Source organism: Rhinolophus hipposideros, assembly GCF_964194185.1.
Source record: "Rhinolophus hipposideros genome assembly, chromosome: 3".
In the NCBI taxonomy this organism is placed as follows: Eukaryota; Metazoa; Chordata; class Mammalia; order Chiroptera; family Rhinolophidae; genus Rhinolophus; species Rhinolophus hipposideros.
Genome location: NC_138049.1, coordinates 8,637,518 through 8,662,572, shown reverse-complemented (window position 1 = coordinate 8,662,572; position 25,055 = coordinate 8,637,518). Strand labels below are relative to the sequence as shown.

The 25,055-nt window shown below is 41.1% G+C and overlaps 1 protein-coding gene across 2 annotated transcripts in view; it reads left to right on the top strand.

Moving 5' to 3' along the window:
• Nucleotides 1-25,055, top strand: part of SNX9 (sorting nexin 9) — a 94,371-nt gene that overhangs the window by 36,645 nt on the left and 32,671 nt on the right. The window contains exons 4-8 of one of the 2 annotated variants that reach the window (XM_081032950.1): nt 151-276; nt 8,276-8,365; nt 15,444-15,609; nt 20,534-20,684; nt 24,251-24,335. In XM_081032950.1, the coding sequence (XP_080889076.1) occupies nt 151-276; nt 8,276-8,365; nt 15,444-15,609; nt 20,534-20,684; nt 24,251-24,335 (618 nt within the window). The remainder of the gene's footprint in view (nt 1-150; nt 277-8,275; nt 8,366-15,443; nt 15,610-20,533; nt 20,685-24,250; nt 24,336-25,055) is intronic. The other variant, XM_081032949.1, reaches the window with a different exon arrangement.

Below are 25,055 nucleotides of genomic sequence, written 5' to 3'. Positions count from 1 at the left end.
AATTAATACAGATGTTCCTGGGCTTGCTTGCCTGTTAAGAACATAAGCCCCTTTTCCATGAGAGCCGACAATTCTTACTTGCTTTCAGGGACGCTAACGCTGAAATAACTCTAATCTATTAAAATAATTGTGATTCTTCCTAATATTCAGGTTTTGCCCAGTGATGGGAAAGATCCATTTTCTTGTGGAAATTCAGTGGCTGACCAAGCCTTCCTCGATTCCCTCTCAGCAAGTACAGCTCAAGCCGGCTCGTCAGCTGTGAGCAGTGACAACCAGGTAAGTGTTGTGTCATCCTCCTGGATGAGGCTGGCTCTCCTGAGAGCAAAGCTCATTTGTGGAAGCTTGTGATGCGTTAGCAGCTGTTGCCGTTCCCCGAACACATAAATAAAGCAGCTGTTAGATGTTTGTGTGGCATTTCTGTTGGGTATTAACAAAGAACTTGCCTGTTGAACCTACTAAAAACTGTTTAAAGTTGATGAGAAGAGAAAAGCAGGGTGTTCATTGAGAGTAGCTTTTAAAAGTCTGGCATGGTATGAACACAGACCCCGTACGTTGCGAATACCCTGTCAGGTGAGGGCGTAGGAAGTACTGTGGGTTGAGGCGGTCGGTGTCAGGACGCGGTGTGTCTGACCTTGGCACTGACTTACGTGCTTAGCGAGAGCCCCCTCATCCTGAGGTGAAACACGTGTAACAGTGACTGCAAATCCAGCACTCCGCACGTGCTGCTATTATTGTACTGCTTCTAAAAGACTTAGAGTAATGGGGTAATTTGAGAAAAACACACTGAAATTTTACATTATTTTAATGACAATTTGATCAGTTTGGGTGACGCTGCCTATTTCAGTTATTACTAGATGATTATCCAGAGTGAGTGACAAGAAAATTGAGAGGATAGTTATCAAAATATTATTGCTGCCTCCATCTTTAGAAATGAGTGGGCTTTGGGGAATATTATTTCTTGATATGTTTTTCAGTTACATAAAAGGTTTTAAATTATGTGAAGCCTAATTATCATATCACTTGTAATTATTTGCTTACAGAGGTCTATATCCTAACCTCCCAAGAGAGTTTATCAAGGTGCTTTTACCATACATTAACTACAGGTTTTATACATTTTAAATAGCCTTTTGTGGACATCCTGATTTACAAATTAGTCTGACCCAGATATTTAAAAATCAGAGGCAAAGTGATCACTCTAGTTCAGCATTTTCCCATATTTTGTTACTCTGTAATATTTGAGAAGTTGGTCAGTTAAAGATTACTGAAGATGAAATGGGAAGAAATAGTAGTTAAACCTCACTTGAAGTCTCCCCAGGGATTCTCAGCCTGAATGCTGTTAACCTTTCAGGCCTGATACTTCCTTATTGTGACGTTTAGCAGCATCCCGGCCTCTACGCACTAGATGCCAATAGCACCCTCCTCCGTTGTAACAACCAAAATTGTCTCCAGATGTTGCCAGGTGTCCCCTGGGGGCCAAGTCTACCCAGCTGAGATTCACAGAGTTAAACAAAAACATCAGTGAAATTTGTTTGCGTTAAATAAGAGACAACATTTTAGTAAGAGGGAATTATAGTTAAGATTATCATAGAATAAGTAAAGGAAAGAAAAGATGGAAATTGTGCATTTTATTTTAATTCAGGGACCTAATCAGCCATTACCTCAGGATAGGCTGGAGCACTTGAGCTGACGAACACAAATCCAAAATCAGGCTCAAATCACTTCACTGTTGTGAAGTAGCTTTCTCAGTATTTAAGTGTTGTAGTATAAACTGAAGAGTGTAAATCTGAATTTTTTTCTTCCGGGTTATTTAGAAGAAAATAATAACCAATTTTTAAAGAGTTGGATTTTACTAACCCAACCTAACATTAAATCTAATTAGAGCCTTTGAATGAAAAGAAAAAGTAAACTGAAACTGGAAGTAACAAATACAGAAAGAATGACCGTAATTAATTAATTTGAGCATTTGAATTTAAATCAAGTAAAAATACTTTTAACAGCCATCCATGCTCTCAGTTATCTGAGCTATGAGAGCAATTTAAATAGGCCAAAATTGTGCTACATTTTATAAATATCATGAAAGATGTCATGAATAAGAAACCAGACAGCCATTATTAATTGGCAGCTTTTAAACATTTTTCTACAATCAGGTTTGCCCATTCTTTCATTTCTGAGTGTCAGTAAAAAACTACTTATGTTCCAGCGATATGCCTCTTGGGATTTTTCTCATGAGTCTGGCCTTGTGTTCTCTCACGGAGGACAGTTTTATTTGGGAGACAGGTGTGTCAGAGGAGCCAGGCCTCCTCTCCCCCATCAGGCCATGCAGGGCGCACCCCATCCTTTCAGCTCAGTGCACTGTAGACTTCTGAACCACTGTCTGTTTACCCTTCTCAGCACCAGTTATTTTAAATTAGGCTTTCTTCCCACACAGGCAGGTTAGCCCCACAATTCAGCTGCTGGTTATCCAACATCGGACTAGTCTTTCTCTTAAATCATGTCTTTTAAAAATAAGGTCCTCTACAAGGTATATCCATCTGCAGATCTCCTTGAATAACTCATTTCAAGCCCGCTGGCCTTTTCATTTATCTGCGCCTTCCTTTGTATTTTTAATCTATACTGCATTTCAGGGTAACTAGTTCATAAATTTATGACTTAATATGTAAAATAGCACTTCCTTTCATTTTTCTTAAAACGCCTAATTTGAGATTGCTTGGGGTACCTTTGGTTCTAGCTTCTCACTGAGCAGTCGCAGGGGTAAGTGTGGTAACTGGGGAAGAGGTACATAACACTGATGCATTCATTACAGCGACCCATTATGATCTTTCTTTCCTCTGCTGGTATATGAGGGAACCCTTTATCTATAAAACAATCCAGTCACTTGGCTGTGGTACAGACTCGAATTATAAATGTCAAAGGAATATAATTCATTATTCTTTAAATGTGTTGGAGCAATTTAATTCGGAAAATGATAATGCTCTTTTATTTTCTCAGTACTTGGAGAGAATATAGACAAAATTATTTTCATAATCTTGGAATATGGAAGGCGTTTCTAAGCACGACACAATGTCTAGCAGCCATTAAGGAAAGCTTTGATAATGTTTAAGTCAAAAAGTAATATTAAACTAGGAAAACTATTTCTAACATGCCACCAATATAACTAATTCTCTTAATATACAGAGGACGCTTGCAACTATAGGAAAAAGATGAATAACTCGGGAGAAGAAATGGGCAAAGGGTGTGAACAGATTTTTTCATTGGAAAAGAAGTACAAATAGCCGGTAAATAGGAAAATACTCATTTTGAGATTCTGCCCTCAAATTAGCAGAGAATTAAAATGCTTCATTCCTGGTGTGAGGAAAAGCGTGTTCAAATAGGCATTCTGATACGAAGCCAGTGAAAGGATAAGGTATTTTACAGTGGAAAGTGTGAGACTTGCAGATTTCAGCCTTAATGCCTGTGTAGAGCTTTGTGTTCTCAGCACTGGCTGCAGGACCAGGAGCCAGCCTAGCTCATCATCCTACCATCTGCCGCGTCACCCATCAAAACAGTTCAGTTCTCTTCCAGAAAATCCTCTGGGGTGGTTAATTATGTTTTAACAGTTTAGTTATTAAACAAATGGTCTAAGTTAAGTGGTTACTTAAAAATATAAACATCTTTTTATTATGCAGAGATTTTCATTGTAATAATATTTGTTAATGAAGGAATTTTTAATGGCTAAGGGATGAAGAAGGCAATAGTACTTTTATGTTAGAACTATGTTTTCCTTTCTCTTTTCTCAAAAAATCATTTTAGGCCATTTTAAGATATTTTATAGTCCATTTAAAAATAAATCAGCAAAAGAAACCTTCACAAAGGTTATTAAATTTGCTTATTATTTCATCATCTCAAGTAAGGTCTGTAATGCCATAGTCCTCTCATAATTGCTTATCGAGGTTTCCTCTTTATAAAACCTTTATTGAAAGGTGCTCTTGGTCTTCCCCCACTGCCCTCCACCCCCAAATGATCCGGTTAGTACTTGGTTACAGGCCTTTGTAAGGAAGGTTGTATACATCTGTTTATAGGATTTGTTGACATTTTTCTTCAAAACTGCATTAGGCTGGCATTACTAAGTTTCCCCGCTTTGTCGGTTTCATATCCTCGCCTTGTATGACTTCGTGCATCTAGGGAACCTTTCAAAAGTACTTGCTGGTGAAATTTACTGTTTAGGATGGTTTTAGTGTTGTTTGCTTTTGCCTAAAGGGAAAGAAAAGCAAAAGGTTCGTTTTGGTTTTTTACCTTAAAACTGCTATGATAAAGGGCTAGTCAGCATTGTTCTATGCACAACCCCTCATCAGAAGAGTTTCCATAAAAGGCCCTTTAGTATGGATTTTTATTAGATCTGTCTGGAAGCAAATGGTCTTTTGCTATTTGTGGCATCATCCTGTTTGGTACTTAGAACTACCTATTTTAAAACTTTGTGTTAACAAGAGATAAACTCTCTAGGCTAATACAAGTATTATCCATTTTCTAAGGCAAATTGTATTCTTTTTTATTTTCTCAATTTGAAAAATAAATACCTGGAATTGACATCTGTGGGTCAGCAATGTGAATTAACAAAGGATTTGTTAAGCCATTTAAATTTTGAGGGGTAATTTCCAGTTGGTAGTGTTGATATAACTGACTACCAATGGATTTAATATGTTGTGGTGATCTAACCTCATGTTTAAAAGAATGTACAAGTTTTATATACCTATTAGTGGTTTTCTGAAGTCAGTAGAGGTTCAGCTGTAGAATTAGATGATGTCCTTTGAGCAAATATAAAGAACAAAATAAGAGATTTTATAATTCTTCTGTATTTTGAGCTGAAATGCTTAAGCTTTTTACATAAGAGAATTTTATACTCTCTGTAAGCCCTTTTGAGAAAAAGAGTTAAGTCTGTGTCAGAAACTGATTGGGTATAGGAATTACATTATTTGCTTTCTATTCACACTTCCTAATACAATTGGCACATGGTTATTAAATGTTTGATGAATGAGAAATGTCAGATAAAGACTTTGGTCAGATGACGTGCAAACAAACAAACAAACAAACAAACAAAAAAACGCCTCAGCTACTAATAACCCCAGTCTTCACAAAACAAGGAGCTTTTTATTCATTTTTGTTGTATGCCCCTGGACAAAGTCTTGCCCTGGAAGTTTCTAGTGGCAAAATTCTTTCTTTTTTCCAAGCAAAAGACCATTTATTAGGGCGCAGTAGTGTGATAGGCCATGGCATGATAAGCTAAACGGCAACACAGCACATAGGATGTAACAATGTGACACTCAGGCATAGGAGGAATTTCCTTATCTGATGAGGTGGACCCTCGAATGCTTCTCGAGCCTCTCCCCCAAGATGATAATGTCAAAGGTAGTGAGCCCATGGTTAGGGTCTCCTCCTACCTGGTGGACTTGCAAACTGAATGATCTGTCTTGACCCATGTTGAACTTTGGGCAATGGGAGCTGTGACCACTCATCACCGTCCTTGGAGCCTTCCTGTATCCTTTGTACTCCTCCTGTTTGCTGGTTTGGTAGAAAGCAACTTTCATGAAATATAAGTTATCTTTTTCATAATTCTCAGATGTAGGTCACTCGAGGTCTGACCTAGTTCAAGTGTACACAGATAATATAAATGGAGTCTATTGCCCATTTCATCGTCTTCTCCCAGCCTGTCCCCGTGTTCTTATTCTCACGGTCTGTGCAGTGAAAGTTGTTCTTCTTAGACCTTGTCTTGTCTACTTACTAGAAAACCAGTGAATTGAGTCAGATCTCACTGTTGTTATCCAACAAGCTCTTATTTAATGCATTTTCATTGATGCCTGTTGTCAGAAGTAGGAGTTTGATGCTTCCTGGTCCAAGGATGTCATCTAAGAGCAAAATACAACAAAATTGCAAAATATAACAAAACCAGAACCTATCATTTTTGTGGTCAACAGTTACAGATTAGTGTTTTTATTTTCTTTAAAAAGAATTTTTAAATAACATTTTATTGTTATAGAAGCAGTACATATGCACTGGAAAAAAATTAGAATTCAGACTAGCAAAAGGACAAGCATCACATTTCCTGCCATCCACTACTGTTTACACCCTGATAGGTGTCTTGTTTTCTCTGTGTGAACGTGGGTGTACATGTGTATACCCAGATGAGACGTGTGTGGTAATATACGCTGTAACCTTTTAAAAGCTGATGATACTTTCGTTTCCTTTTCAGTATATTTTCATCTCACATAATATCCAGAGCAATTTTAGTTTTCCCAGCTGATGCCACAGATGTCCTTTACAACTTGTTTGTAAGCTAGTGTCCAATCTAGGACCAAGCACTGGATCTGGTTATGTCCCTGTAAGTTATTATTTTCAGCACAGTCCTTGCTTTTTTTAAATTCTGACTTAGCCAGTTATCCATAAAATTCCTGTTTTCTGGTTTGCCTGGTTGTTCCTTTTTGTTTTGTTTTATGTTGTTCCTCTGTCCTCTGTACTTCATATAACTTGGAAGTTGTACCAAAAGGCTCAGAGGATTCACATTGAACATTTTGGCAAGAACACGTCATAAGTGGTGATATTGTCTACTCACGCTGCATCGCATCAGGAGGCATGTTATCTGGTCACCCTGCCACCGATCACATGGCCTTGGTGCAGGTCGAGGGCAGTCCTGAGCCTCCATTGTCGAGTGACATTTTCTCTGTATCATCAGAAAGTCGTCTGTCAGGCATTAATTTAACATTATTAACCATTCACCTAATGGTTTACCACCAATTTATAATCCTTGCTTGCCTACATCAATAATGTTATTCCAATTGTCATCTATATTATTACTGGGTCAGATTCAATTGATTTGTCTCTTGTTATGGGTCAGATTTTCATGCTGCTTTTCATGCCTGGTGGTTTTGTTATTGGATGCCAGACATTGTGATTTTTCACCTTGTTATATGCTGGTTATTTTTGAATCCCCATATTTTTGACCCTTGTTCTGGCATGCATTTAAGTTACTTAGAAATAGTTTAATCCTTTCAGGTCTTAGGGACAAGAGCAACGCTTAGTCTAAGGACATTTTTGCTCCTCCATGGAGGGTGACCCTTGCAGTCCTATACACAGTGCCCTGTGAATGATGAGGTTTTCAGTCCTGGCTGGTGAGCAGAGCCCCATGTGAGGGACCCATACGGAGTCCTCTCGTATTGCAGTTTCCTCACATGCATGTGCTGGGCAGTGCTGGGCCTGAGACCTGCGGTCCTTCAGTCAGTCAGACGTCCCCTCTCAGCCCCATGCCCCAGAGCCCACTGGGCTTTGTGTGGGTTCCCCACCCCAGTCATGGCCAGGAAAGTCTCCAGGCAGGAATTGGGTCCTTTGTTGCCTGATGTCCAACAATGGGAAAGCAGTTTCATAATATTTTGTCATTTTTAGTTTTTAGTTTTAAGTGGAAGTGTAAACTGGATCCCAATTGCTCCTTTGTGATTTCCAAAACTAAGTTTGTCTACATCTAAAAATGGAAATAATGCCAGCACTTACTTCACAAGAGAGTTGCACCCAAAAAGTACATTCTCGTAACACTCTCTAAACATTAAATAATGATAGTGGCTTCCCTAATAGATAGTTGTGGACCTGGGATTTGAAGCCTCGTTATTGGACTCCAAAGTTGTCCTCTTAACAGTGATGCTAGTTTGGCCACTGTTGGCTTCATGGAGTGTATCAGTTATCTGTTCTCACAACGGTGCTGCGTCCTAAGCCAGCCTGCACCTCGGGAGCGCACACCAGGAGACTGTGTCTGAGCCCCTGGCCTGGTCAGGCTGTCTGTGCTCATAGAGGGCTGGGGAGGACTCACCGTGGCTCTCTGGTTGTTCGGCATTGACCGGGTGGCTCTGCTCAGTTTGTTTGGACTTTCTCACTGTCTGGTGGCTGTGAAAGCACAAGGTTCAGCATCTTAACATTTGTGAAAGCTTTGCTATGTTTTTTCTCTGGAGTTTCTTTCATTGGCTTTCTGACTTGTGTGATATTTGTTCCATTCCTTATGTGCTGCTTATAATTATTTTTAGTGTTTTCAGTGGTACTGTATTATGACAACAACAGTCTTTAGAATATATACTAATGCATTGAACTTAACCCACTACTACACAGTTGGGGCTTTGCTTATTGCATGGAATTTGTGAATGGGGGGGGGGGCATGCTAGAATTTTCTGGTGACCTGCTATGAGTTTGCTGGTTTTAGTTAAAAGCTTTGGTATATTCTTTTTCCCCCTCTCCATTCACTGAGCACCTTTTTTATTTTAAGGTGGATATTTTGGCTCAGATTGGTTGTGTTGAAAGTCTCAGCCAGTCACCGCCTTCTTCATCTTCTCCTTCTCCTTCTTCCATAAATAAGGTAAAATTCACACTTGAATGCAAGTGGAAATAAACATTTAAAACCCCTAGAAGTAACTTTTTTCCCCAGTGAGGTCACGTTTCAGGTAAAGTATCTTATCAGAGCTCCCTGGGACCTGGTAACATAGAATGAGGACAATTTGTAGTTGGAAGGGGGATTGGGATTTACGTCTTTTGCAGAGACTTGATTGACAAATTTTTTCCATGGACCGTGAGGCATAAAGAAGAGTTTGTAATTACACATGGTTGATAGTCAGGAGAGGTTGGTACCATAAAGGGAGGGAAAAGAAGAGGATGAAGACATTGCTGAGAGGAAGGAAAATGGGAAGAAAGTAGAGAAGTGACATCTCAGCGTTTGAGAACTTAGAGCAGAATGGATTATTGTGTGACCAAATGCCTACAGTTGAGGGATAAAGGGGGTTTTGGGGATTGAAAGCAAAGAAATCAGGGACAAAGGATCATTAAAGCAGGTTGTTGTAGCCCAGTTTGTTACCTTAGGGGTCAAGCTTTGAAGAACCAAGATGTGAGCAGTTAGCACACAGCATGTTTGTGCCAAGAGCTCTAAGAATTAGGAGTTATTGTTGAACTTTAGATGAAGCATTTCTGCTTCTTCCTGTCTTATGTATCCGAAGGAAACAAGTCTTTAGCTAGAATAGAAAACATCTTTCAGTGCTTATTATCACCTTTTTTAATTTTAGGTTTTTTCAATTACAGTTGACATTCAATATTATATTAGTTTCAGGTGTACAGTATGGTGATTAGACATTTATATAACTTATGAAGTAACCCCCCCTTTATAAGTCTAGTGTCCCCGTGGCCCCATAGTTACTACAATTTTATTGACCACGTTGCCTATACTGTACACTGTTGTGACTATTTTGTACTTAATCCTTTCCCCTTTTTCACCCATTCTCCCAATCCCCCTCCCCTCTGGCAACCATCAGTTCTCTGTATCTGTGAGTCTGTTTCTATTTTGTTTGTTCATTTATTTTCTTTAGATTTCACATGTAAGTGAGATCATAGGATTTTTGTCTTTCTCTGTCTGACTTATTTCACTTTGTGTAAGACCCTCTAGGTCCATCCATGTTGTCGCAAATGGTAAGATTTCATTCTTTTTAAAAGCTGAGTAGTAATCCATTGTTTATATGTATCACAGCTTTTTTGTCCCGTCGTCTATTGATGGGCATTTGGGTCGCTTCCATATCTTGGCCATTGTCCATAATGCTGTATTGAACATTGGGGTGCATATATCTTTTCAAATTAGTGTTTTGGATTTCTTCAGATAAATACCCAGGAGTAGAATTGCTGGGTCATAAGGTGTAGTTAGTTCTATTTTTAGTTTTTTGAGGAACCTACATACTGTTTTCCACAGTGTCTGCACCAATTTGCAATCCCACCGACAGTGCACGAGGGTTCCCTTTTCTCCACAGCCTCACCAACACTTGTTGTTTACTGACTTATTAATGATGCCATTCTGACAGGTGTGAGGTGATTCACTCATTTTGGTTTTAATTTGCATTTCTCTGATGATTAGCGACATTGAGCATCTCTTCATGTGTCTGTTGGCCATCTGTATGTCTGCTTTGGAGAATGTCTATTTAGGTCCTCTGCCATTTTTTTAAATTGGAGTGTTGTGGGGTTTTTTGGTTTATTTTTTGGTTTTCTTTGGCGGTGTTATCACTTCTTTAATGAAAAGTTTCTCTATTAATGTGATCTGGCATTGAAAACACTTGGAAATATAAGTGCTTGATCTTTTCCTCTGAAGCATAAATAGGTGTACCATTCATATGGGGATTTACTCAAAGAACTGCAGTCTTCATTCTTTTCTTTATTCTGGATGAGCCCCCGTATAGTAAGATAACCTCTCCTGAACGCATATCATGTGCCAGGTATTGTGTTAAGTGCTTTTTATATTCATTATGTCATTCAATCCTTATAAGCACACTACGAAGAAGTTATTGTTGTTATATGCATTTTATAAGTATGGAAACTAAGAGAGATGGAGTAAATTGCCCAAGTTCATACAACCAATAAGTGCTAAAGCTGGAATTCAAACCTATATAGACAGTTCTAGAGTCTAAATTCTTAACTGCTGTACCCATGTAAAATTTACTTGGATCAAATGGTCCCTGGGATTTAAAATTCTGTGGACCAGTATTATTGTCCTTGTCCCCTTTTACTCATATTATGCCTTTGTAAGACACACAGCTTTCCCACGGTTATCATCTCAGCAACACTCATTGCTACCCACCCCCACACGGTCATTCTGACTCCATTCTGTGGTCTTTCTGGTTCTACGGTCAGGTTCAAGCTCGTCCGCTTTCTGAAGAAACTTATACTATAATCCTTCCAGTGGATATGTTTAAATAAGTCTCATGATCAAAAGCCAAGTAAATGTATTTCTCCATTTGGATATGAGGATAGGATAAAGCCAGACCTGCGAATGTGCTGAATTACATTGCTCCTGGCCTTAAGTTAAGCGCATTTAAGTTAGTTGGCACGAGGACTGAAAATTGAGTTTGAAACTAAAAATTGGCAGAGGACCTAATAGAGAGTGGGCTATAATCAGCCAGTTTCAGTACAAGGCCGGTTAAAATGCATTTATTGATAGAGGTCCTGACAAACATAGTTTGAGAGCCTTTTAATTAAACAAACGCTGAATTGACTGAGCACTTACTATGTGCCAGGTCCCATCGTCACAGGCAGCAGGGAATCACTGTTGACCCTGATGGCCACGACCCCTCTATGTCCCCTACGTGTATCCTAGTGGAGTTCAGAAGATGGAATGATTGCATATATAAATTTTGTTGGATTTATTAACATTTTGTTAAAACTTCAAGCATTAAAAAGTTAAATGAATTTCATAGTGAATAATCATGTACCCACCTTCTAGATTTTACCATTAACATCTGCCCATCCCTCTGTATATCTGTGCCTGTCTGTGTCTTCCAACTTTTCTCCGGTATGCTGACTCTGCTTTTATCCCATGGAAGGCTTTGGTATTTCAAGAGGGTGGTAGTGTCATATGCTGAAAATCGCTTATTCAGTTCACCACAGCAAGTTGTTTTCCTAGAAAACACTCAAGTTAATATAGCTAAGGAAAACCTGAGTTCCCGCTTTGTGAAATAATGATAATGTCATAAAGGCTAGATGTCTGACAAAGAATATGTATTTCATACAAATGATCAAGAACATCATATTTAACCACAGAAATTTTTAGTCTTTGCACTTGATGTAAGACATTTGGAGAATTTTGAGCAAAATGTTTTTTAAATTAAGTCAAGCCAATGCCCTTGACTTATTAGTGGGAGTGACCTCCTGATATGCAAGTTATTCTAAACAGGTGACTAACTTTGGGGAATGGAAAAATGGGATGCTGTCGTCTGGTAGCCTCAGCGACCAGCGCCCTTAATGGGAAGGACTTTGACCACATTTCAGGAGATGAGGCAGAAGGCTCTGTGCAGCTGGAGAGAGCAGCATGTGCAAAGGCAAAGATGTAGGAAAGTCTGGGAAACTGAAGGTCGAAGCAGAGTGTGGGTTAGTGGCGAGTAAGGATGGGATGTCATAGAAGGAAATGTAAGGACCTTGACTGATGGACTAAGGAGCTTGGACTTGATCGCATGGGCAGTGAGAGCTAACGAAGTGTTTGTAATTACATGTGGTTGATGAGTCTGGAGGGGTCGGTACCATAAAGGGCAGGCAAAGGAGAGGATGAAGACATTGCTGAGTAGAAAGGAGGAGGTGAAAGCTGGAAGAAAGAGAGGAGGTACCTCAGAGTTTGAAAGCTTAGCAAAGGAACAGAATGGATTCGTCATTGTGTGACCAATAAGGGGCACAAGGGTTATTGGGACTGTAAAGCAAAGGAGTCAGGTTCAAAGTATGGGCAGGGTGGGTTCATAGAGAGACAGAATGAGACAGACTGTGAGCTGATTATTAGTTATTGGTATTAGAGGAGGGGCTCTGGAAGTCAGTGAAAGGTCATGAGAAAAAGAAGTCAGTGAGAGAAGCTGGAGAGGAGATTTCCAGTGGTTTGGAAAGATTCATCAGCCGGAGTCAGGTTGAAACGAGACAGAAGGATTGTTCTAGGAAAAATAACAAAGACAGAGAGAGAAGCAAACAATTACTAGGTTTGCCTATGAGGATTTAATAACCTAGATAGAGAGCTAAGATCACATACATAACCAAATCATATGGCAATTATTATAAGCAGTTTGTAAACTGAGTTTTAAAGAAAACTATCATGTTTCTGTCCTAAATTTTAATTTTTTAGGGTACTTGCTATGAATAGTTCACATTTGACTTTTTCCCCCTCAATATTGATGAAAATCTTTCTTTGACAGTTTGCTAACAACACTTAACAATATTATTGCCATGGCAATGCTGAACTTTCACTCTTCCTATTGTTCTAGTTCATAACCTTTCTCTTCCTTTGCAGGTTACTTCATTTAACTTCTGTCAGTCTTTCTGAATCTGAGTCTGGCCTGAGGTTACCCAACTAGAAAGTAGAGCCAGAATACCACCCGAGGCAGCCTGACCTGGAAGGAAACTCTTTTCCTAACTGCCCTCAGCCTACCACCATTTGTGGAAATACGAGACAAGTGAATGTCTCTACTTACTGTCATCTTACTGCACAAAGTTTTTGTACTTTTTGAAGTTTTTATTCTAAAACCAAAACCCTCATAGAGTTTGGAAGGCGCAACATATGAATAAATATATATGCATATGAATAAAACTCCTTCAAAGAAAACTGGAAGGAAGGGATTCTCTTAAATGAGATGTGCTTGTCAGACTCTCAATAGGAACGCCTTCATTGCCCGTATTCACTGGAGTGGCTTGAAAGTATCACCTTGTAAATCATATATTTGAGAAATTCAGTCATATGGATGAAATGTTTCTGCTGTTAATATTTTATTTAGAGGAAAATCACTAGTAACGTTATTTCTTTTTCCTTAAAGGTAATAAGAGATGTTAGAATGAAACCGTACTTCCGTGGGTAAAACATATATTCTGTTTTTGATGCTTCTTGAATGTGGCAGGCAGTTATGCACCCCATCTGTCAGTTAGCGAACAGTAAAAATAAGCAAGCAGTAGAGGATTCTAAAACGTCAGAGAGGTGTCTTAGGCATTTGGGGCAATTCCTCTCTGTGTCTCTGTCTCTCTACTAACACCAATCTTTTTTTTCATGTGAGGAAGAAAACTCAAGGAAGGGGAAATTTGCTATTCCATGTTCTTGGATAAACAGATTCAACATTGAAATTGTTTTAAAAAACAAAAAGCAACACTATTTGTTTTCCCTGAATTTGTCTGTAAATTTAAGATGATTCAAATAAAAAGCAATACTTTTTTTCAATTTGACATTATAATGCTAAAGTTCAGATTGTTTTAGTTTTAAAACATTAACCCGATGCTAAAGTTCATGTGTAAAAATAAACCGATAAAAGATGTGCTAAAATACTAATGGTATTCTGTCTACTGGGCTCCAAAGTAACTTGCTGCTAATACAGATAGATTCCTAGGACACAGTGGAGTCTAGAAATAGGCCCATGTCCAGTATGTGATAAAGGTGACATTTCAAATCAGCGGCGGAAAGATGAATTATTCGTTAAATGGTGTAAGGACAACAGACTGACTACAAGAAACAAATTAAGCTGGACTCCTATATTGTTTCTTATACCAAAGTAAATTCCACACAGAGTGAAGATTTAAAATTTTAAAATCAAGGAGACAAAAACCCGTGGTTGCCTCGGGTGGGGACAGCAAGGGTGGGAGGTGGGCTGTACCAGATGCTCCTACTGCAGCGCTCCTTGAGATTGGGTGTCATGAGTTACTTGTTCCAAAACTTTATTTATGGTGTTAATAATTAAAGTGTAAAATTACTCAAAGGAATAATGGGAGAAAAATATTTTAAAAATAGTTTTGGAGTATGGTCGCCCCCTTTTATGCAAGACAAAATTCCTTGGCATGTCAATTAGGGGTGTAGGAATGTAACTGTACAGTCTCTCTGGACAGCAGTTTGACAAAAGCCAGCAGTTCTAAATGCCATCTCATTAGCCCAGCACTTTTTCTTCAGGAATTTCACATAGATATGTTGGACACGTGGGGAAAGCACGTACAAGGATGTGCATTGTTGCAGTATAATTTACAGCAGCAAAATGCTGAAAACAAGATAAATGAGCATCCCCATATGCTGGTTAAATTATGGGAGATAAATACAGCAGAATTCTGGAGCCATGTAAAAGAAAGATGCCATCCATATGTGCTGAGGTACCTTGGAGAGTGTTTCAGGCTCATAAGTGAAAACAAGCAAACCAACCAAAAGTACAGAGCAGAAAAGTACAATTTGGGCTTGCTTACATTAAAAACACAGGATCTCAGTGCATGGGATGTGGAAGTGTGTACAAAGTATTTGACTCTTGTAGTTGTTTTTGAAAGAATGACTAGCATCTTAAAGTGGTAGGCATATCTTTAAATTGCAGGTCCTTTTTATTCTGTTTGAATTTTTAAAACTGGGAATGTATAATTTTTTCAAATAAAAACGTACTTAAAAATACAATCAATTGCTATAAACCAGTTAAAGTGAATAAAACAGATTCTCATTATTAGCATGTATAATCTCAAAAACAATGTTAAGTGGAGAAAAAGACAACTTGCAAAGAAATACATACAGTATAATGTTTAGTTCCGTTTTAAAAATATAAAAATTATTTATGAATGTGCACATATGCAATGGAAGTATAAACCATACGCAGGAATGAACACGTGTTCAAAAGAATAGTTTACTTCGGGGAAGGAAGAAGAAAGAGAAGGAGTGGGGCAGCTGAGTCTTACAGTTTCTGTGTTACTGCTTGTAAAGTTCCTAAGCAAATATGGGAAAATGTTAATGTCAGTAAAATCAGGTTGATGCTGCTTTTTGTGCTTTCCTATGTGTTTGAAAATTTTATTCAAATTTAAAATTGTTTTAAATTTCTATTTCTTTCAGCACCCCTATTGTATTCTATTGTTATGTGATTGCGACTGAATTGAGTCATGCTTTCTAGAAATCACAAATGTTCTTTCTCTTTTTTTACCCCTAACAACAGGTCAGCAGTGGCAGTGACCCCTGGTCAGCCTGGGGTGCCTCCAAATCTGGAAACTGGGACAGCACAGATGGCTGGGGAGCCAAGCCAGAGGGGGCTGCAGCCCAAAGAAACACTTCCAATAACTGGGACACTGCCTTTGGCCATCCCCAAGCCTACCAAGGACCAGGTGAGGAAGAGGGCCAGCTGGTGATGGGCCAGTTATGAGGTGGGTGCAAAAGTCATTGCGGTTTAAAAGGTTAAAAATAATTGCAAAAACCGCAATGACTTTTGCACCAACCTAATAAAAATAGATTTGAATCAGATGAACTGCTCCTATTCACTAATAGCAAACATCTTTTATCTGAATTCAGATGTAGGTAGTTGTTAATTATAATCTTCGGTCTAGTCACAGTTAACTGTCCAGGAGTCACATGCAGATACTTGCAGGGGCCAGGTTCATAAAGCCAAAGAGCAGAGCGGCGGTGGGGCTGTGCAGACGGAAGGGGCCGCCCTCTCAGTCGATGGAAGCACTGCAGGGACACTGGGCTGCTGTGCCTGCACGGCCACAGTCCCTGAGAGAGACTGGAAATCGCGATTGTTTTATGTCATCGTCCCACTTTAAAATCTTAGCAACTAGCACACATTAGTTTTTAAGTTTTGGGCCAAACAACTCTGTATACAGATCGAAAATGCTTCATCAGCTGCCAGTTTATGATCTCTGACTGAGCTGTTTCATCTTTTCCTCAACTGTCCGTTTGACTCCCAGGCTGTTAATGGAAATACTGAGGCAGAAAAGGAATTGATAGAAGGGGAAACAATTCAGGAATTAAGAACGGGTATTTATGTCTGTCCCAAAATTAAATAAAAAGTTAGAATCTACGCAGGGTTTTTTATGATCCCTAAGTGAGCATATCATGCCAGGAACTGCATGTGCTGAGTGCCAAGGAACTGGCATGCAGGAACCGTAGAAGGCACAGGTGCTGGTTCCAAGCTCCCCGTGCAGACAGCAGCTGGGCTGTTGGCAGGCCCAGGGATCGGCGCTAGGCAGCGATGCGGAGACAAACTGTTGACATCTCATTCTGGAGTAACTTGGCGTGGCCCCAGGAAACTTGGCCCGTCCTTCTAATACTTTATTTTTTGTTTTGGCATTTTGTCTCTCGTGGTGGTACTATTAGGGCAGATATCGCAGGGCAATGTCCTGCCTACTAGCAAAAGGACACTTCAGACCATCAGAGGTGGAGACAGGTACAGAACAGTAGGAAGAGGACGAAAGGAGGAAAGTTGGCAGCACCTCTTCCGACACAGACTTTTGTTATGTTAGGCTCCTGATTCTGGTTAATACTTCCTGTCCCTCATTTTTTCTTTCTCCTTCACCCCACAACCTGTGTTTTTCCTTCTTTCCCCTCATTGCCCTTCTGTAACCTTTGTTATTATTAGTTATTATTATTATTAATTCCTTTTCAAAGCTCTGTTATCCCTTTTCTCCGCCCCTCTTGACTTAAAAGATATTTGATCTGCTTATTTGCAAATTTATAAAGCTAGATTAATCAACATACAGGCCTCTAGAAGGCCTTCCCTTGCAGCATTTTTATAGTCTGCGTTTATCTGAAGTTACTTGGATGACAGTCCTCTTTAAATTGTTTCTAACCTGTCTTTTGTACCAAAGGTCAGAATCTGCAATTCAAGCCTTCAGACTGACAACAGAGCCTGTAATCTTCATGTCTCCATCACACTCCTGTACTATACACCCTCCTCTCCATCACACTCTCTACTGCACCCTCCTCTCCATCACACTCTCTACTGCACCCTCTTCTCCATCACACTCTCTACTGCACCCTCTTCTCCATCACACTCCCTACTGCACCCTCCTCTCCATCACACTCTCTACTGCACCCTCTTCTCCATCACACTCTCTACTGCACCCTCTTCTCCATCACACTCCCTACTGCACCCTCCTCTCCATCACACTCTCTACTGCACCCTCCTCTCCATCACACTCTCTACTGCACCCTCCTCTCCATCACACTCTCTACTGCACTCTCCTCTCCATCACACTCTCTACTGCACCCTCTTCTCCATCACACTCTCTACTGCACCCTCTTCTCCATCACACTCCCTACTGCACCCTCTTCTCCATCACACTCTCTACTGCACTCTCCTCTCCATCACACTCTCTACTGCACTCTCCTCTCCATCACACTCTCTACTGCACCCTCTTCTCCATCACACTCTCTACTGCACCCTCTTCTCCATCACACTCCCTACTGCACCCTCCTCTCCATCACACTCTCTACTGCACCCTCTTCTCCATCACACTCTCTACTGCACCCTCCTCTCCATCACACTCTCTACTGCACTCTCCTCTCCATCACACTCTCTACTGCACCCTCTTCTCCATCACACTCTCTACTGCACCCTCTTCTCCATCACACTCCCTACTGCACCCTCCTCTCCATCACACTCTCTACTGCACCCTCTTCTCCATCACACTCTCTACTGCACCCTCTTCTCCATCACACTCTACTGCACCCTCTTCTCCATCACACTCTCTACTGCACCCTCTTCTCCATCACACTCCCTACTGCACTCTCCTCTCCATCACACTCTCTACTGCACCCTCTTCTCCATCACACTCTCTACTGCACCCTCTTCTCCATCACACTCCCTACTGCACCCTCTTCTCCATCACACTCTTTACTGCACCCTCCTCTCCATCACACTCTCTACTGCACCCTCCTCTCCATCACACTCTCTACTGCACCCTCCTCTCCATCACACTCTCTACTGCACCCTCTTCTCCATCACACTCTCTACTGCACCCTCTTCTCCATCACACTCTCTGCTGCACCCTCTTCTCCGTCACACTCTCTACTGCACCCTCTTCTCCATCACACTCTCTGCTGCACCCTCTTCTCCATCACACTGCTGTACTGCACCCTCTTCTCCATCACACTCTCTACTGCACCCTCTTCTCCGTCACACTCTCTACTGCACCCTCTTCTCCGTCACACTCTCTACTGCACCCTCCTCTCCGTCACACTCTCTACTGCACCCTCCTCTCCGTCACACTCTCTACTGCACCCTCTTCTCCATCACACTCTCTGCTGCACCCTCTTCTCCATCACACTCTCTGCTGCACCCTCTTCTCCATCACACTGCTGTACTGCACCCTCTTCTCCATCACACTCTCTGCTGCACCCTCTTCTCCATCACACTCTCTACTGCACCCTCTTCTCCATCACACTCTCTACTGCACCCTCTTCTCCATCACACTCTCTGCTGCACCCTCCTCTCCATCACACTGCTGTACTGCACCCTCTTCTCCATCACACTCTCTGCTGCACCCTCTTCTCCATCACACTCTCTACTGCACCCTCTTCTCCATCACACTCTCTGCTGCACCCTCTTCTCCATTACACTCTCTACTGCACCCTCTTCTCCATCACACTCTCTGCTGCACCCTCTTCTCCATCACACTCTCTGCTGCACCCTCTTCTCCATCACACTCTCTGCTGCACCCTCTTCTCCATCACACTCTCTGCTGCACCCTCTTCTCCATCACACTCTCTGCTGCACCCTCTTCTCCATCACACTCTCTGCTGCACCCTCTTCTCCATCACACTCTCTGCTGCACCCTCTTCTCCATCACACTCTCTGCTGCACCCTCTTCTCATCACACTCTCTGCTGCACCCTCTTCTCCATCACACTCTCTGCTGCACCCTCTTCTCCATCACACTCTCTGCTGCACCCTCTTCTCCATCACACTCTCTGCTGCACCCTCTTCTCCGTCACACTCTCTGCTGCACCCTCTTCTCCGTCACACTCTCTGCTGCACCCTCTTCTCCGTCACACTCTCTGCTGCACCCTCTTCTCCGTCACACTCTCTGCTGCACCCTCTTCTCCGTCACACTCTCTGCTGCACCCTCTTCTCCGTCACACTCTCTGCTGCACCCTCTTCTCCGTCACACTCTCTGCTGCACCCTCTTCTCCGTCACACTCTGCGCTGCACCCTCTTCTCCGTCACACTCTGCGCTGCACCCTCCTCTCCGTCACACTCTGCGCTGCACCCTCCTCTCCGTCACACTCTGCGCTGCACCCTCCTCTCCGTCACACTCTGCGCTGCACCCTCCTCTCCGTCACACTCTGTGCTGCACCCTCCTCTCCGTCACACTCTGTGCTGCACCCTCCTCTCCGTCACACTCTCTGCTGCACCCTCCTCTCCGTCACACTCTCTGCTGCACCCTCCTCTCCGTCACACACTCTACTGCACCCTCCTCTCCGTCACACTCTCTACTGCACCCTCCTCTCCGTCACACTCTCTACTGCACCCTCCTCTCCGTCACACTCTGTACTGCACCCTCCTCTCCGTCACACTCTCTACTGCACCCTCCTCTCCGTCACACTCTCTACTGCACCCTCCTCTCCGTCACACTCTCTGCTGCACCCTCCTCTCCGTCACACTCTCTGCTGCACCCTCCTCTCCGTCACACTCTCTACTGCACCCTCCTCTCCGTCACACTCTCTACTGCACCCTCCTCTCCGTCACACTCTACTGCACCCTCCTCTCCGTCACACTCTCTACTGCACCCTCCTCTCCGTCACACTCTCTACTGCACCCTCCTCTCCGTCACACTCTCTACTGCACCCTCCTCTCCGTCACACTCTCTACTGCACCCTCCTCTCCGTCACACTCTCTACTGCACCCTCCTCTCCGTCACACTCTCTACTGCACCCTCCTCTCCGTCACACTCTCTACTGCACCCTCCTCTCCGTCACACTCTCTACTGCACCCTCCTCTCCGTCACACTCTCTACTGCACCCTCCTCTCCGTCACACTCTCTACTGCACCCTCCTCTCCGTCACACTCTCTACTGCACCCTCCTCTCCGTCACACTCTCTACTGCACCCTCCTCTCCGTCACTCTCCTGTACTGCACCCTCCTCTCCATCACTCTCCTGTACTGCACTCTCCTCTCCATCACACTCCTATATTACACCCTTTTCCTCTATTTTTTAATTGGTTAACCCAGTCAGTAGTGTTTACCAGAAAATGAAGTCATTCCATTTGTATTTTGTTTTTCTTTACTGACACCTCCTGTGCCCACCTACAGCGACAGGTGAGGATGACGATTGGGATGAAGACTGGGATGACCCCAAGTCTTCGTCTCCCTACTTCAAGGATTCGGAGTCGGCCGAAGCAGGAGGTGCTCAGCGCGGGAACAGCCGAGCAGGCAGTTCTTCCATGAAGCTGCCTCTTAATAAGTAGGTTTAGAGGGAGTTGGGAGCATGAACTCTAGAAATAGACGTAAGGCACAGAGGCCTTTTCCATTTTTGGTGATTTATGAAATTTAGGGTGTGATTTGGTCATTTTTATTTGGATCTTAGCTTGGAAGCTTATTTAAATTTTTGTTTTTTGTTTTAAAGGGCAATACTTGTTCTAGTTAATGATCTGCAAACTGTTTTTACCTTTACTCACTCCATAATGTCTTAAGGCTTCATTGTTGATGTCACAGGAAAGCTAAAAATATACCTCTTTTAAGTGTTTTGCTATTTGTTGATCACTTACCATATTGCCAGGCATTGTGCAAAGCAATTTGCTTGCATTCTCATGTGACCCTCATATCCCTTTGTGGTACATACAATTTCTGTTTTACTGTGGAAGAAACTGAAGCCCAGAAAGGCTAATTAACTGCCCAAGCTCACACAGGTGGTAGGGGATCTGGTCGGGAGTCCAAACAGCCCCATAGTCTTTGAAGTATGTGCTCTAAACCGCTGTGTTTAATGTGTTTAAAATTTTGTTTTACTTAGATTTCTCTTAGATTAAGGAGGGAAAAATGTTTTGAACAGTACTCATAGATGCACTGCTTAATAGGAAAGTTTGTGGGAAAGGGTGAGTGTATACAGAGCGCTGTAGGATTCATTGGTAGAGGGTTCTGGATAAGTCTGTAGTTGATACCAGTGTAACTTGAAGGAGATACAATTTATGACTTCCGTAAGAATCTTCAAGTACTCTTTCTTGCAGCAGTTATGTTTAAAATAGTTTTATTTTCTAAAATTATGAATACTTTTCAATATTTCAAGTCCATGCTTCAAAGCAGATATCAGGTCTGGAAAAAAATTGTAAACATAATGTTTGACATACGTATCTAGATATCAAGCTCTAGTTTTAGATCTCTGTGTGGACACACACATATGGGGGGTGCCAAAAAAATGTATACACATTTTAAGAAAGGAAAAAACTTTATTAATGGTAATACTAATTGTAATACTCAATATATACCAATAACAAAAGATAAATGCAAGTCACATTTGACTTCTGCAATGACAAGAGATGCTCAGAGTGGTTCCCATCAGCGTCCAGACACTTCTGATTATGGCGAACTACTGCTTGAGCATAGATATCATCTCTTAAAATGTGTATACATTTGTTTGGCACCCCCCCATGTATATACTCAATAAGTCCTACAAGTTCTTCTTATATATTAAAATAACATCAGTGATTAAATAAGTTATCTTTTGGCTACGTACTTTACCTGCCTCTGTCTAGTTTCTTCCATTACGTATTTTCATGCTTGATTCCTTGTATAATAAAATTAGCCATTTGTTATTGACCGTATCCTGTTTCTTAGAGTCAGATTTGAAGTTCTCAGTAGTGATGTATATTACTCTCAGTTGTTTTTTAAACCCAAATACAGAGTATATTTAAAACCCATTTGAATAGAATATATCTCTTAGTCCCAGTTTGACAATAAGAAAGCGGAGACTGAGACAAATAACTGGCCAAGTTTGCATTGCTAGAAAGTGGGGTTCTGGCTGGTGCCCAGGCCTCTGACTCCCCTGTCCTGTGCTTTCCACTGCCCCATACTTGCTCTCCAATTTGCTGTATGCTCTTGAGGGAGTCAGACAACCTGTTTAAACCTCCGTTTCCTCACCGCTAAAGTAAAGAGGTTGTCTTTAAGAATTCTTTCTGCTCTAAAATTTCATTCCAGCTTGAAACCAGATTAGAGCAGTCCCAATTGGCACTTGAACCTCTGAGGTTATCCGCCCCCCTCCGGTACTGAGAACCATTTAAACTCCTATGTATTTTTGTTTAATTAGACTAATGTATAAGTGACTCACATTTATAATAGTTGTAAAAATTTTTTAAGTATTAATACTTTTCAGCAGTTAATTCATTGTATATGACAGATGTATTCCATTCATGGAACATAAACCTTATACCAGAAAAGATTAGAAATTTAAGTATACTTGAGCATTATAAGAATCCATCTTGATAATACTCAAAGAAGTAATAAATTGCATTTCCGTTCAGTGACTGCATAGGTGGCCCTGGAGTTTTGCTGCGGCCCATAATACCTGAGGAAGTGTGACAGACGATTTCTGCACTCAGAATCTTCCATTCTAGTCAAGGGGTTATCATTATGTGTAATCCTCCGATTTTCCCATCAGCATTTTCTACCATAAGTGTAGATTCTGTAATAAAAATGTGCCAAGTTAGCCAATTAGTTCATTAAGCGTTTAGGGTATTCCTGTAGCTCCTGTAGGTCCTGGGAATACAAATACTTTGTCTAAGATATTGGTAGGCTGCTGCAGTGTAGATGACGGCAATTGTATAGCAGAGGGGTGCTCAGAATGTTGAAGAAGCACAGAGAAAGCTCTACCTGCAGCTGTAGGAAATACTTTCGAAGAGAGGATGGAGTAATCAGAAATAATTTAAATTTATTAGTATGTATGAAGCTTTTTACATAAGTCCTTTAATTCCCTCATCACCTGTAAAGGTACGTCTTATTGGTCCAGTTCTCTCCCCACGGAGACCGAAGCTCTGAGCATCACATAGGTATTAAGTGTTGGAGCTGGAATTCAAACGCAAGGCCTTCTAGGTCCTAGACTCCTCTTGCTTCTCTCTTGTATGATCTGTGTTTTAAAGAATGTCGAGGAAAGGGCTTGGAGGGAAGTCAGTCAAGAATAAAGTAAAAGATACGGGCCCCTGAGAGCATCACATTGGCCTTAACTTGGTATATGAATGAAATTAGAAATAATGTAGCTGGTTTTTTGTTGAAATAAGATTTATTTTCCTATTTTAGGTATTTTGCTTTCTGAGGTTTTTTCCCCCCTTTCCCATTTATTAAAAAAGTTCTAATACCCAAATTAATATTTTCTTCTTTAGAAGTCTCACTTTGGATGGCTACTCATTTATTCCAGCTTTTCTCCAATTTTAGAAATTTCCTTTGGATTTAGATTTGATTTCAGGAAGTAGTTAGCTTTATTATGTTTTAGGTCTCTCCTAAGAAGACTGGTTTTCTGTCGTGTCTTCTAAACTGGTTTGAAGTAAGAAAAGAAATTAGCACAAGTGCTTATGAACATTGGCGGCTTCTTTGGGGTAATTGTGGCTTCCCAGAAGGAGTATGTTGAAAAGCAGCTTCAATTTGGCTATATAGATGGCGGTGAGTGGCTGCTGCCCCGTGTGGTCAGCTCCAGCTGGTATGCTCAGTACCAGCTCCTCCTGTGACCTCTGGGGGACATTTTTCTGGATCCTTCACTCTTTGTGGGGTGATAGTATATTTCCGATCCAGTTAACCAAATAGGTACCATAAACATCTCACCTTCTGGAGTCAGACTGTTCTCTTACTAGGTAAAGCTTAATTAAATGACTAATTGGCCATTGAACAATCTGATTACGTTAGGTTTCATTTACCACAGTTTCCTAGTTCTAGTACATCTAAAAGACAGAACAAGGTTAAAACTGTTGTATTAAGTAAATGTGGACGAGAGCTGTAGAATTCTTTTCTAGGAAAACAAGACTCACAAACATTTGCCTTCATGATTAGATTTCCTGGATTTGCGAAGCCTGGAATGGAACAGTATTTGTTGGCCAAGCAACTAGCAAAACCCAAAGAGAAAATTGCTATCATTGTAAGTTTGTTCAATTTTTTTGTTGGCTGCTCTGTTTCTGATTAAGTTCTTTTATAATTCTTTAAAACTAAGAGGGTTGTTAGTCATTTGGAAAGTATTTTTAAATACATTAAATGCTCCAAATAACTGACAGTATATGTCAAGTATTCTAAGGGTACTAAAAATGATTAGCATGAATTAATGCCTGTCATTATATTGTTTAGATATTCTTTATATTTACCTTTCAGACTTAGTTATTGAACCAACAGCACCCATAGTATATATTCTTTTCATAATTTTTCTTCTCTAAGGTGGTTTGAAGTATCTTTTACATGCTGTTTTTCAACCAGCCCTGTATATTTAGCTAGTAAACGCAACTCAAATATTTAGGTTTCTATCCTGGCAAAGTGCATGCATGTTATCAGAATAAGGTGCCGTTTCCACTGTGTGCATAAGAATTAGTCTGTCTTCCAGTAAACCAGCTCCCAGGTCACGATAAGGAGCGAGCCAGTAAAAGCTGGGAGTTAATGGCACCATTAAGAATGTCTGTCTTAGAATAACTTGATTATTATGTAACATGCATGGGCTCTTTAGTTTCACCCAAATGTTCATTGCTGGTAGATTTTCTGTCTACGCAGTATATAGCTGTAAATTCCCAGATGAAATCCTGCGAAAGAACGGTGGCTGTCTCCTGACCACATGGCCTTAAGCCTGTGACAATCAGATAGAGGAAGACCTTTG